The following is a 13,597-nucleotide window of genomic DNA, read 5'->3' on the forward strand; positions in this document are numbered from 1 at the left end:
AATTTGTTTGGCTTTATATGTTAACTTTCTTTTCAGCCACCAGGTTCCAGATGGTACCATCATGTCAACCAGACTTCCCTGGACAGACAACCCCACCAATGTGTCCTGGAGCCCCACTTCCCCAGAGCTCCACCCCACTAGGGAAAGAGAGAGGCAGGCTGGGAATATGGATCAACCTACTAATGCCCATGTTCAGCAGGGAAGCAATTACAGAAGCCAGACCTTCCACCTTCTGCACCCCATAATGACCCTGGGTCCATACTCCCAGAGGGATAAAGAATAGGGAAGCTATCAGGCGAGGGATAGGATATGGAGTTCTGGTGGTGGGAACTGTGTGGAGTTGTACCCCTCTAATCCTATGGTTTTTGACAGTGTTCCCTTTTTTTAAATAAAAAAAACTTTTTAAATTAGGTTTGTTTAGGAAAAGATGTTTGACCCAGGCTCTAAAGTACAGATAGGATTTTAAAAAATTAATCTCGGGCCCAGTGGTGGCACATCTGGAAGAGCTGTCACATTTAAGCCCCTTCCCAGCTGCAGAGGGGAAAATTCATGAGCAGTGAAGGAGTGCTGCAAGAGTCTTACTTCCTTTCTCTAAATCTCTCCCTCTCCCTCTGTATTTCTCTTGTCTTTATCAGAAAAGAAACAAGGAAAAATTATATTAATTAAAAAATTAATCTCTAAAAACCTCAGCTTCTATCATTAGCAAAATCCATTCTCCAAGTTTTGTGGGGGGGGTTTTTGTATCATATTATTAGGGAAATAATGATTTATAAGTGAGTTTGTCACATAAGTAGAGTCTATCTCCCAATGATCTTATTTTAGGACTCCACATATGTCCCCACAGAGGATGAAGAAGGTGTTGCACTAGGGTCCTGTGTAGGTTTATGTGCTTTACACAAGAATCCTTATCATAGTCTGTTATGTGCCACATGTTCACCTTTGGTTTTGCTTTCTTTTTTTTTTTTTAAGAATTTTTTTTTACTTTTTTTTTTAAACCTTTATTGGATAGAGACAGTCAGAAATTGAGAGGGAAGGGGAAGAGAAAGAGGGAAAGAGACAGAGAGACACCTGCAATCCTGCTCCACTACTCTTGAAGCTTTCCCCCTGCAGGTGGGGACCAAGGACTTGAACCCGGGACCTTGTGCACTCAACCAAGTTGTGCTACCACCAGGCCTTGGTTTCACTTTCTACGAGTGATTTCACTGCTGAAGCTGTCCCTCAAGCCTAGTGCTGAAGCGCTGTCTTATGTTCCAAAACACAAGGCTGTAGCGCATGCTTTCTAGAGAACAAGTGTGTTAAAGCTTTCTCCCAGTGAGTTACTAGTGATGCTGGCTGTAAATTCTGTGCTAATGAACTAGTAATATAAATGAAGAAAGATGTCTTTAAAGATGTCTTTAAACAAAAACACATGAAACAAGGTTATTTATGTGTTAGTCAGTTAACAAAAAGCAGTGTGACAAGATGCTCACAAGAAACTCCTTTCTTCCTTCCTTCCTTCCTTTCTACCTCTCTCTCTTTCTTTCTTCCTTTCTTTCTTTCTACCAGAGCACTACTCAGCTCTGGCTTATGGTGGTGTGGGGGATTGAACCTGGGACTTTGGAGCCTCACGCATGAGGGTCTCCTTGCATAACCATTATGCTATCTACTCCTGTCCTCTTATTTTAAGGTTTTGTGTAAATCAGTTACAAATCTTTAATCATAATCATTATTTTCACTATAAACAATGATTCAGTGTTTACAGTAACTTTATAGAATAACATTACCACAAATTAAGAATCAGCTATACTTACTTCCATTGAGGGTAGGGAACTAAGTCATCAATGTTTGCCATGGAGCAACTTTTAACTGGTAAGTAAATTATTAAGTTTACTGTTGTTTCTTTTATGTGATTATCTTCATTTCAAAATTAGATAGGGACCATATAGCAAAAATGGATCCTAAAACAAAAAACTGACTTATTTTATAGCTTCAAAGTGACCAACAATGGTTTTTATCAACAGGCTTACCATTTTTGTTCTTCAGATTAGGGTCTGCTCCACTTTTTAGAAGTTTTAAGGCACACTGCTTATGAGCTCGATAAGCCGCACAATGCAAGGGTGTGTTTCCCAATTGATCCGAGCAGTTAACATCAGGGGGATTGGGTCTGTTGAGCTAAAATTGCCAAAATGCAGTGCAGAGTTATACATCAAAGACAGATAGTACTGAGGAGATACTATAATGTTTATGCCAAAAGACTTCCATGCCTGAGGCTCTGGTGTCACAGGTTCAAGTCCTACCACCACCATAAGCCAGCACTGAACAGTGCTGTGATTAAATAAAATAACGTATATATATTTTTTGCCTCCAGGGTTATCACTGCACCATGTGCCTGCACCACAAACCCACTGCTCCTGGTGGCCAATTTTTTTCCATTTTTGTTGCCCTAGCTTTTGTTATTGTTGTCATTGCTGTTGCTATTGCTGGGCATGACAGAGAGATCTTGAGAGGGGATGGAAAGAGAGAGGGAGAGAAAGACAGACACCTGCAGACCTGCTTCACCGCCTGTGAAGCGACTCCCCTGCAGGTGGGGAGCCCGGGGCTCGAACCAGGATCCTTACACTGGTCCTTGCACTTAACCCGCTGTGCTACTGCCTGGCCCCCATATCACTTTTTTTTTTTAGATGAACATATACATATAAAACACAAAGATGAAACTGGCTCTGACAGCCCAGAACTTGATGACCAGCTAGGCACCTTGGCAGCTGACTATCAGTGGACTCTTGCTCACCAAACTGGACAATCATGTCACTCCTGGTCTCTTCAATGTGCCACGAACTCTCAAATCCCACATTTTCCTAACAAAAGGCACACAACTCCAATGCCAGCCCTCCTATCTTGAACACTAAGCTGTCACTAAAAATTGCTCACTTCTGCTCATTCTTACCAATCTTGCAATTCACATGTGTGACAGTAAATCACAAGTCAGTCTACCACAGAACAGTTATCTGAAGAGCTAAAATCTTTTTAAAATTATTTTTATATTCATTTATTTTCCCTTTTGTTACCCTTGTTTTTCATTGTTGTAGTTATTATTGTTGTTGTTATTGATGTCATTATTGTTGGATAAGACAGAAATGGAGAGAGGAGGGAAGAAAGAGAGGGGGAGAGAAAGACAGACACCTGCAGACCTGCTTCACTGCCTATGAAGCGACTCCCCTGCAGGTGGGGAGCCGGGGGCTCGAACCGGTATCCTTACTTGCGCTTTGCGTCACGTGCACTTAACCCACCGCGCTACCGCCTGACTCCCAGAGCTAAAATCTTAAATGCTCACTGTGTAGATGTTAATGTCTAAGTGACTCTGTTTTTTTCCAACTGGTCACTTCAAACATTTTTCCTGCAATCTCCATTTCACAAAGTACAGAAAATGTTTCAAGCACTCAACTTGGAAACCAAAATTCTATTGAAAGGAGCTGAAATGACTAAAAAAATGGCACAGGCTTCAGTTCTGAATTTAGAACAAATTTAGAGTTTCATGTTTAATGAGACTATACAGGAAATGGAGACTAGAAAATAGACATAAGGAGGGAAATGGGCATAATTTCAGTCTAACCTACCATATTATATATTTATGGGAAGTACAAAAATTAGTCCTTCTTGAATATGCTACTTTTATAAATTATAAATTATACCTTTCAGAAATTATCACTAAAATCAGAAACACATACCTTAGCAGGATTCCTACCTAGTATTGAATACTACATGACATATATTATTATTTGGTTGTTGAAAAAGTCATGATTCATTTTTGCATAGAAAACCAGAAAAATACATCATGACTTTTCTGACAACCCATTATATAACCATAATATCTTTTCCTATCATATCATTACAATATCAAGAATTCTAGTGCCAAGATTTGACTAAACTGAAGTTAACATTCAGTAAAATTTTTCCCTAATTGTAAAGAAATAATGCATTTGATCTGTTTGTACCAGAGTTGTAAGTTCTGCTGCTTTGCCTTCTCTTGCTGCTCCTAAAAGTAATTCTTCAAGCTTTCTTTGTTGAGTCCTTTCTACAGCTGCAAAAAGAAAGTACACATTACCCAACTTCTAGTTAGTATCCTATTAGCAAATGACTACAAAGATATATACAGAATAAAGTGATCGTGGTAAAAAAAAAAAATCACAGTATTTTCAATTGCAGTTCAAATGCAGTTAAAACTTTACTGTTACTCTCACTGTCTTACATTTCATATTACAAAGTTTGGCTTCTTTCAGGTTCTAATTATTTTATGATCTTAATTTAAGTCTTTGAATAGAGTACACATATCAAAGACTAAAAAATTACTTAATCGGTGCTGAAATGCTACTACATATCAGTCTTGGGAAGGCAGATAAATGAGGGGAGAAGTTCATACTTTCCATAAACTTAGAATATGAAAACCAGCAATAAAATAGCACTGGTAGGTAAATATACAAATTACGTAAGTATATACAGATCTGTACATTATATTCTTATACATAATATTACTTATTTATCAAACACGGTTAAGGCTATGTGCCTAGAGTTATTCATTGTACTTTGAAAATACTAACTCATGAAATTCTCATAACTATTATATGCAGTGTTACTATTGTCCCAAATTTATAAAGAAATGAAGACACAAGAACTAAGAACACAGAGCTAGAAAGTGGGATTTGAACTTGGGTTGGCTGATTCCAGAGTCCATGCTCTTATCACCAGTCTCTACCTCTCTCCAATTATACCTGCAGGGAAAGAGACCACAGGGCAATATGTTTTATTTAATAGACTGGAATCTGTAAGAAAGCCTCATTTCTGCTATATTTGAATTACGTTCTACTAGGTCCTGAAAAGAAGCAATTTCATAAAAGGGTGTCATGAACTCACTTAAAATACATACATAATGTGTCCTATATAAAAGAAAGACTATAAAAAGCTTATGAGGTCTTCCTAAGAAATAATGACCATTTAATAGTTAGCAATTACTAGGTACTAATTTGCTTGAGACATCAAATTTCCTTTAAATTTTTTTTATTTTAATAGTGACTTAATATTGATTTACAAAATTACAAGATAATGGTATAATTCCATACCGTTCCCACCACCAGAGTTCTAGGTCTGCATTCCCTCCACTGGAAAAACTGTAGTTCTCACAAGGTCACAGATATGGGTTTACTATTATTTCTGTAACTATCATATATATGCCCATATTTTTTCCTATGGTCCTGCCTTCTCTTCCTAAGTCACACCTTTACCTATGGCTACTTCTAAATGGCCTTCCTTTTTTCTTCTCTTCGATTTCTGGGTGCTGATGGAACTGGGGCTCAGAACCCTCTTGTCGTCTTAACATTTCTCCCTCACTAGGAGTATGGGCCAAAATCTTTTTGGGGTGCAAAGGGTGGGAGTTCTGGCTTCTGTAATTGCTCCTCTGCTGGACATGGCCATTGGCAGGTATGCAACATCAAATTTCAACTTCAGGTAACACATAACCTGACTACAGAAATAACTAACTAGCTTATCTTTTTTTCTCAATAACTAATACTATCACTTATCATAATCTTCATTTCTCATATTTTAATTTCCACACTCCCCTCTCTACATTGGAGGGAGATGGCCAAATCTCTACATGGACCCTGAGTGCCTTCATCTGCTGAGATTCACATTCTTCAATTTTTTTCTGTCACAGATTCAGTAGCTATTAGACTTGAGTTATCTGAAGTCAGTCATGGTGCTGCCCCTCTTGCAAACAGTTCTACAACTTCCTGTATTACCTTGAGCTATAATTTATACCCTCAGTCATTCTTGTAATGGGGTTTATGTTCTTATTTTCTATGTATCCTGGATACTTAGGTCAGATTCTCGCACAACACTTAGTTGATCAATAAATATTTACTAAATAAACAATACTTAATGTTAGTATTAGATTTTCAGGGAGGTAAAACTCATCCTTAAATTTTGTTTCAGAGTATATATGTTACAGAGAAAAGTGGGAATAAGGAGTTCTTAAAAAAGAACTCTGTATGTCTTGCCTACGTGCGTATCAGTGCTATGTTTTATGTCTTATTAGTAATTCCACAGTGACTAACTAAATTATAAGATAAGCATGGTTTAGTTCCACACCACACCCAACAGTGTTCTGTGTCCCAATTCCACAAAGGATCAGTAACATAATTCTCCCAAGGTCTTATAGACAGGTTGGCTCCTTTTTGTAAATTTACTGTTGATTTTTGTTGGGGTGAGTTAATGGTTTACAGTGCCGTCATGGACACATGGTTACACTTTGGCATCTCCCTGTGAAAGTTCTCTGTAGAATATTCTCTCTATAAGCAAGGGCTCTCTACCTCATCATACATCAGGACCCCAAGGTACTCTTCAGCTCCCCCGACCCCTGCAGCCCCCAGACTCCTTTCTTTTGCTGCAGTACCCCATATGCCCAGTCCAAGTTTCAATTCTTTTTTTTTTTTTTTTTTTTTACAAGAGCACTGCTCAGCTCTAGCATATGGTGACGTGGAGGGGATTTTGGAGCCTCAGGCATGAAAGTCTCTTTGCATAACTATTATGCTATGTACCCTCCGCCCAATCCAAGTTTCACTTGTATTCTTCCTCTCTGTCACTATTAAGTCTCACCAACAAGTGAGATCATTTGGTATTTGCCTTTCCTTTTGGTGTATCTCACTTAACATGTCTTCAAGTTCCATCCAAGATGATGCAAAGGAGATGATCTTATCATTTTAACATTTGACTAGTACTCCATTATGTGTATACACAACACAACTACTTTTTAGCCATTCATTTATCACTGGATACCTGGGTTGCTTTCAAGCTTTGGCTATTAAAATTGTGCTGCTATTAACAGATGTGTATATCTTCTGATAGGTGCTTTCATTTCATTTGGGTAAATTGCAGGAGAGAAATTACAGGTTCACAGGGTAAGTACATTCCTAGTGTTCTAAGATAGATCCAACCTGTTTTCCACAAAGGTTAGACCAATTCACAGTCCCACCAACAGTACAGAAAGAAATGTTCCTTTCCCCCATATCCTCTTCAATGTTTGTTATTACTGTTCTTTCTAATGTCTGACATTTTTATGGGTGTAAAATTGTATCTCATTGTCTTTATTTGCAACTCTGATAATTGAAATTTTGAGCACTTTCTCACATGTCTGTTGACCCTCTGGAACTCTTCCTTGGTAAAGTTTCTGCCCGTTGTTCTCATCCCATCTTTCTTCCTTCCTCCCTTTTTCTCTTTTTTGTGATTTAATATTCACAAAATTACAAGATAGCAGGGGTATAACTCCACACCATTCCCACCACCAGAGTTCTGGATCCCCACTCCCTCCATTGTAAGCTACAGCAGTTCTTCCAAGGTTGCAGAAATGAGTCAACTATTACTTCTGTAACTGTCTATATTTGTATATATTTGCCCCCTTATTATTTATTCCTTCTTGTTGCCCTTTATATTGTTGTTGTCATTGTTGTTAACTAGGAGAGAAATGGAGAGAGTAGGGGAAGACAGAGAGGGGGAGAGAAAGACAGTCACCTACAGACCCATTTTACAGCTTGTGAAGCAACTCCCCTACAAATGGGGAACTGGGGGCTTGAACCGGGATCCTTACGCCGGTCCTTGCATGCCCCCCTTTTTTGTAACTTACACGCTCAACTAGGGGTGCCACAGCCCAGCCCCCAACCCTTTTTAAGGCCTCATTTTTCTCTTCCTTTCCAAGTCACATCGACACCTATTATTACATCCAAATGTCAATCCCTTTTTCTTCCTCTCTCAATTCCTGATGGAGTTGGAGTTCAGAGCCCTCTAGTCATCTTCTTTTTTATTTATTTATTTATATATATATATATATATATATATATTTTCTAGTCATCTTGTGTCACTTCTACCCCACTGGCAGTATGAATCACAATTATTTTGGGGGTGCAGAAGGTGAAGGTCTGGCTTCTGTAATTGCTTCTCTGCTGGACATGGGCACTGGTAGGTCAGTCCATGTCCCCAGGCTGTTTCTTTATTTCCCTAGTGGGTAGGGCTCTGGAGAGGTGACTTTCCAGATACACTGGTATGGTTGTCTGTCCAGGGAAGTCAGGATGGAATCATGATAACATCTGCAACTTGGTGGCTGAAAGGCAGCAAGATATAAAGTGGGAAAAAATGATTAATGAACAGAAAACAAAAAGCAGCAGTACAGCAGATGAGAAAAGGGATCTAAGGGTGAAAGAAGCTAGGAAGTCCATTTTAGGCATGTTCCTAGGGGCCCACGACTATCATAGTTTTTGTTTGAATTTGATAGCTAGCATGGAGTTGGACAAAAATATGGTCTGAGAAGGTAGTGTCAGAGTAGGAAAAAAGGGCTAGAAAGTTGGATTAGAGCAGAGTATCTCCCATTCTTGGAAAAAAAAAATCTATGAATAAAATGAATTGTTTACTTCATCCTGACCCATGGCCCATATATATATTTATATTTAGCATCAGAGCCTGTGTAACCTCTGAGTCCCTGCTGGTCTGAGCTCACAGCTCATGGTCCCAGCTGGAAGCATTTCAGGCTGCATTAATTTCAAGACCAGTCTTTCTTGAGTGGCAGGCTAGGATGTCCAGCCTCTCTTTGGAGACTGGGGCAGTCCCTACCATTGCTGCTTTATGATGAAGGCAAGGTCCTGGGAAGGCCCACAAGAAGGCTTATGATGATGTGCCTGATGAAAGTGACCACTGAAGGTCCTCACCCCATTTAACACCCACACAGAATATGGAGATGTATTTTGTGGTATGTCAGTATCGAATAAGGAGAAGAAAGACTAATGTTCTCTCTGTGAGAGACATTAAATATGTGAGTCATCTCTGAACAGGACTGAAGTTATGAGTTCCAGAGACATTATTTAAAAAAAAAATGAATGTCCATCATACTTGTACTTCAGAGCAGTTGTTCTGGAGGGCTACAGTGTCTGGATTGGACAGAATTATCTTGGACTACTTTTCTGTGTTTTAGTTGCTCATCTATAAAGATTTTAAAACAATTCTTTGCATACATACCTCATCTAATTTTCTAATGGGGTTGTTTGTTTTATTGGTGCTATGTTTACTGAGTTTCTTATGTATTTTGCTTATTAGTCCTCTATCTAAAGTATGTTGTATAAAGATCTCCCATTCTGTAGGTTGTCTTTCTGTTTGGGTGAAGGTATGCTTTGCTATGCAGAAGCTTTTTCAGTCTGATGTAGTCACATTGATTTTTTTTTTTTGCTTTCATTTTCCTTGCTGTTGGGCTTGAGCCCTTGAAGGCACTTCTGAAGCAAAGATCATGAAGTGCTGTGCCAATGAGTCCTTCTATGTATTTGGTAGTTTCTCGTCTAATGTCCATGTCTTTGATGGAGTTGACTTGCACACAGTGATGTGTGCTGGTCCAGTTTCACTCATTTCCAAGTTTCAATACCATTTTCCCAACACCACTTGTTGAAGAGATGCTCCTTTTTCCACTTAATGTTTTGGGCTCCCTCATCAAAAATTAGTTGTCCACTGATGTGGGGGCCTCCTTCCTTACTTCTTTCTCATCCACCTTTCTTTCTTCCTTCCCTTTTTCAAAAGCTCATGTGATTAAATTCTCTATTTTCCATATATGAAGGAAACTGTCTATTGGTTGTCTTTCATCTACTTCCCTGAGCATAATCACCTCCAGCTCTATCCATTTTGTCCAGTAAAACACAATATCATCTTTTTAAATGTTCAGGTAGTACTTCATTCAGCATGTGCTCCATAATTTTTTTTATCCAGTCATCTATCAATAGGCATTAAGTCGGTAACTGAATTATGTGGGGGAGTGTGTGCTATTGTAATAGCCAAAATTTGGAAACAAAACAAATGTTTAATGACAGGCAAGTAGTTAAGGAAGCTGTGGTGCATATACACAATTGAACGCTACTCAGGTGTGAAAAAAGGTAAAATATTTTCTTTTCCTACATCTTGGATGAAATATGAAGCAAAGGGTGTCGGATGGTAGCATAGCAGGTTAAGCGGTGGTGGCGCAATTTCCGGCATAAGGAACCAGGTTCGAGGCCCCAGCACCCAACCTATAGGGGAGTCACTTCACAAGCCGTGAAGCAGGTCTGCAGGTGTCTATCTTTCTCTCCCCCCTCTGTTTTCCCCTACTCTCTCCATTTCTCTCTGTCCTATCCAACAATGATGACATCATCAAAACAATAAAACAGCAAGGGCAGCAAAAGGGAATAAACAAATATATAAAAAAGAAATATGAAGCAAATATATTGTGTAGCAAGTCAGAAGGAGTAGGATGAATACTAGATGACTTCACTCATAGGTGAAACACTTAAGGAACAAAAAAAGGGAAGATACAGGGAAAAACTTTAATTAGATTTGGCCTAACAGTTACATAGAGATTAAAGAGCCAAGGACAATCAAGGGGTTTGAGGGAGCAGTAGAGGAAAGGGACAAGTCTGTGGAGAGTGTGGCATTGACACCTGTCATGCAAAAACATGAAACTGTACCTGTGACAATCATGCTATAAATCAACATTTATCTAGTCAAGTCATCTAAAAAAAAAGGAAACTCTTCAAAACGTTCTTGGATGTTTTGTGTCCTGTATCCATTAAAGACAACGACACAGGGAGTTGGGCGGTAGCGCAGTGGGTTAAGCGCATGTGGCACGAAGTGCAAGATCCGGCATAAGGATCCTGGTTCGAGCCCCTAGCTCCCCATCTGCAGGGGAGTTGCTTCACAAGTAGTGAAGCAGGTCTGCAGGTGTCTATCTTTCTCTCTCCATTTCTCTCTGTCCTATCTAACAATGATGACATCAATAACAGCAACAATAACTACAACAACAATAAAAAAGGACAAAAGGGAAGATAAATAAATATTTTTAAAGTTTTTTTAAAAGACAGATATGTTTATCCTACTTTTTTTTTTTGCCTCCAGGGTTATTGCTGGGGCTCAGTGCCTACACTACGAATCCACTGCTCCTGGAAGCCATTTTTTTCAATTTATTATTATTACTAGTATTATTATTTTATTATTGAGAGGACAGAGAGAAATTGAGAGGGGAGGAAGATAGGTAGAGAGAAAGATAGGCACCTGCAAACTTGCTTCACCACTTGTGAAGCAACCCTCCTAAAGGTTGGAAGCCAGGGGCTTAAACCAGGAACCTTGCACAGGTCCTTGTGCTTTGTACTGTGTATGTTTTACTCGGTGTGCCACTGCCCAGCCCCTATCCTATTTCTAATATAACAACTTTTCAGACAATTAAATGTAGTTGTGTTGTGTTTGTCTTTCTTGGGTTAAAGGTTTCCAATGTCTTTGTGAATTTCCCTATTGCCTTGGGTGGTGTCTGTAGTCTGACCAATCTAATGCACTAGTCACAAACACTGATCTAGTTAAGGTTAGGGTTAGTGTTAGCAGAATCACTCAAGTTTCCATTTCTCAGGATGAGAAACTATTTGCTTAAAAACAAGGATCCATAAAATCATTAAAGCCCTTGTTCTTAGAACAGTTTAGGTTTGGGGAAGCCTTAGAGCATGTCTTTAAAACTGGCCCCCTTAAATATCAAGCTGTCAGACTAACCTCATATTCCTGCCTATCAAACAAACCTCCATTCTAGGTTCTCAGCTTGTTCTAATGAAAATGGTAAGTGATATGAAAGATAGTACGGGCGAGTCGGGCGTAGCGTAGTGGGTTAAGCGCACGTGGCACAAAGTGCAAGGACCAGCGTAAGGATCCCGGTTTGAGTCCCTGGCTCCCCTCCTGCAGTGGAGTCACTTCACAAGCCGTGAAGCAGGTCTGCAGGTGTCTATCTTTCTCTCCCCCTGTCTTCCCCTCCTCTCTCCATTTCTCTCTGTCCTATCCAACAACGACTACATCAGTAACAACAATAATAAAACTACAACAATAAAACAAGGGCAACAAAAGGATATAAATAAATAAATATAGTATGAAACAGCTTCCCATCCAGAGCTCACATCTAACATGTCAATCTTCAAAAATTTCACATAATAGAGAGCCTTTTAAAGATGGCCTATATTGATATGTTTGTTCATGGAAAAGGAAGATACTCCTTTTAGATGTAAGAGTGAGCTATATCAGCCAGGGAGATGACTCAGCAACAGAATGTAGGACTTGTGTGCATGAGGGCCCAGGTCTGATCTCTTGCACCACTGAAGTCAGAATTAGTAGTTTCGCCAGTCGTTCTGCCATATAATGGGTGCTTTTCCAATGAGTTAAGGCACTGACCTAAAAACAAGACAGCATCATATTCTGTAACTAGAAAACAAGTTCTTGAAGTCAACTGGAATAATAATAAAGTAAAGTCTATGTAAAAATAGTAATAATTAAGTACTTAAACTTTGTTGCCATTCTCTGAAATACCAATGAGAGAAACACAAAATATGTCTGAAATACAATTCTAATTCAGTATTTTCACTTAAGAAGTTAAATCTTCTCTACCATAGACATGCACACATATAAAGATTACAGTAAATTCCTGGCCATGTGGAGGACAGCCTTTAGTGCGTAGCATGAAGGTTTCCAATGTAATTATAAAATATCTTTTTTTATTTTTTTTTAAGTTTTTACTTATTAATGAAAAAGAACCAGACATCATTCTGGTACATGTGCTGCCGGGGATTGAGCTCAGGACCTCATGCTTGAGAGTCCAATACTTTATCCACTGCGCCACTTCCCAGACTATCATAAAATATCTTGTTTAAAATTATTTTAGAGACTTCTGAGCTACTGTATATGTATGTGATCACTAGGGGTTGAAAGAGGTCCCCACATATGATAAACTGCATGCTCTACCATGTGTGATGTCTCTCTCTCTCATTATTGTGGTTTTTTTTGGGGGGTGTATTTCTTTATTGGGAGATTAATGGGTTATAGTCAACAACAAAAAATATAGTAACAAAAAATAAAATCCAGTAGTTTTTACATGTATAACATTTCTCAGTTTTCTACATAACAATTCAACCCCCTCTAGGTCCTCTGACATCATGTTCCAAGACCTGAACCTGAGGGGAGGGGTATTTTTTGAAGTAAAATTACATTATAACATTACACAAGATTCAGGTATGCATCACTGCAAATTAACACGGGAGTCCTTTTTGTCCTGATTTTTTAACCCTCACACCTTTCTTTCTTCCTTCCCTTTTTACTTATAAAAAATAATTTTGTATTTGTATAGGAAAATGTTCTTATAAGGAGATGAACAGTGAGGAACTGAGCAAAAAATAAAAACTGATGTTTTGATACATTTCACCAAATTACATAAATAAGAAAAAAAAAAAACACCTCAGGGTCAGGAGTTAGGTCACCCAATACAGCAAATGCTTACTGTGTGTGAAGCTTCAAGTCCCAATCCCAGCATCACATGGGAACACGGCCACACTAGGGGACGCTCCAGAGGTGGTAGGACAGTGCTATCATGATTCTCTAGATATATCTATATATCTATATTAAATAAAACAGAGACCCCAAAGCTTCATCTGCAATATTCCAGCCTTTAGGTTCATGATTAGTCAACAATTTGTTTCACTCTATATGTTAACTCTTTTTTCAGCCACCAGGTTCCAGATGCTACTATGATGCCAGCCGGATT

The 13,597-nt window shown here is 38.8% G+C and overlaps 1 protein-coding gene across 2 annotated transcripts in view; it reads right to left on the bottom strand.

The window, feature by feature from the left end:
• Nucleotides 1–13,597, bottom strand: part of OSBPL1A (oxysterol binding protein like 1A) — a 251,514-nt gene that overhangs the window by 172,718 nt on the left and 65,199 nt on the right. For both annotated transcript variants that reach the window (XM_060173612.1, XM_060173611.1), the window contains exons 7-8: nucleotides 3,972–4,057; nucleotides 2,007–2,151 (exon numbers count right to left, since the gene is read on the bottom strand). In XM_060173612.1, the coding sequence (XP_060029595.1) occupies nucleotides 2,007–2,151; nucleotides 3,972–4,057 (231 nt within the window). The remainder of the gene's footprint in view (nucleotides 1–2,006; nucleotides 2,152–3,971; nucleotides 4,058–13,597) is intronic.

The sequence above is a fragment of the Erinaceus europaeus genome, chromosome 15, assembly GCF_950295315.1.
Source record: "Erinaceus europaeus chromosome 15, mEriEur2.1, whole genome shotgun sequence".
Taxonomy (NCBI): Eukaryota; Metazoa; Chordata; class Mammalia; order Eulipotyphla; family Erinaceidae; genus Erinaceus; species Erinaceus europaeus.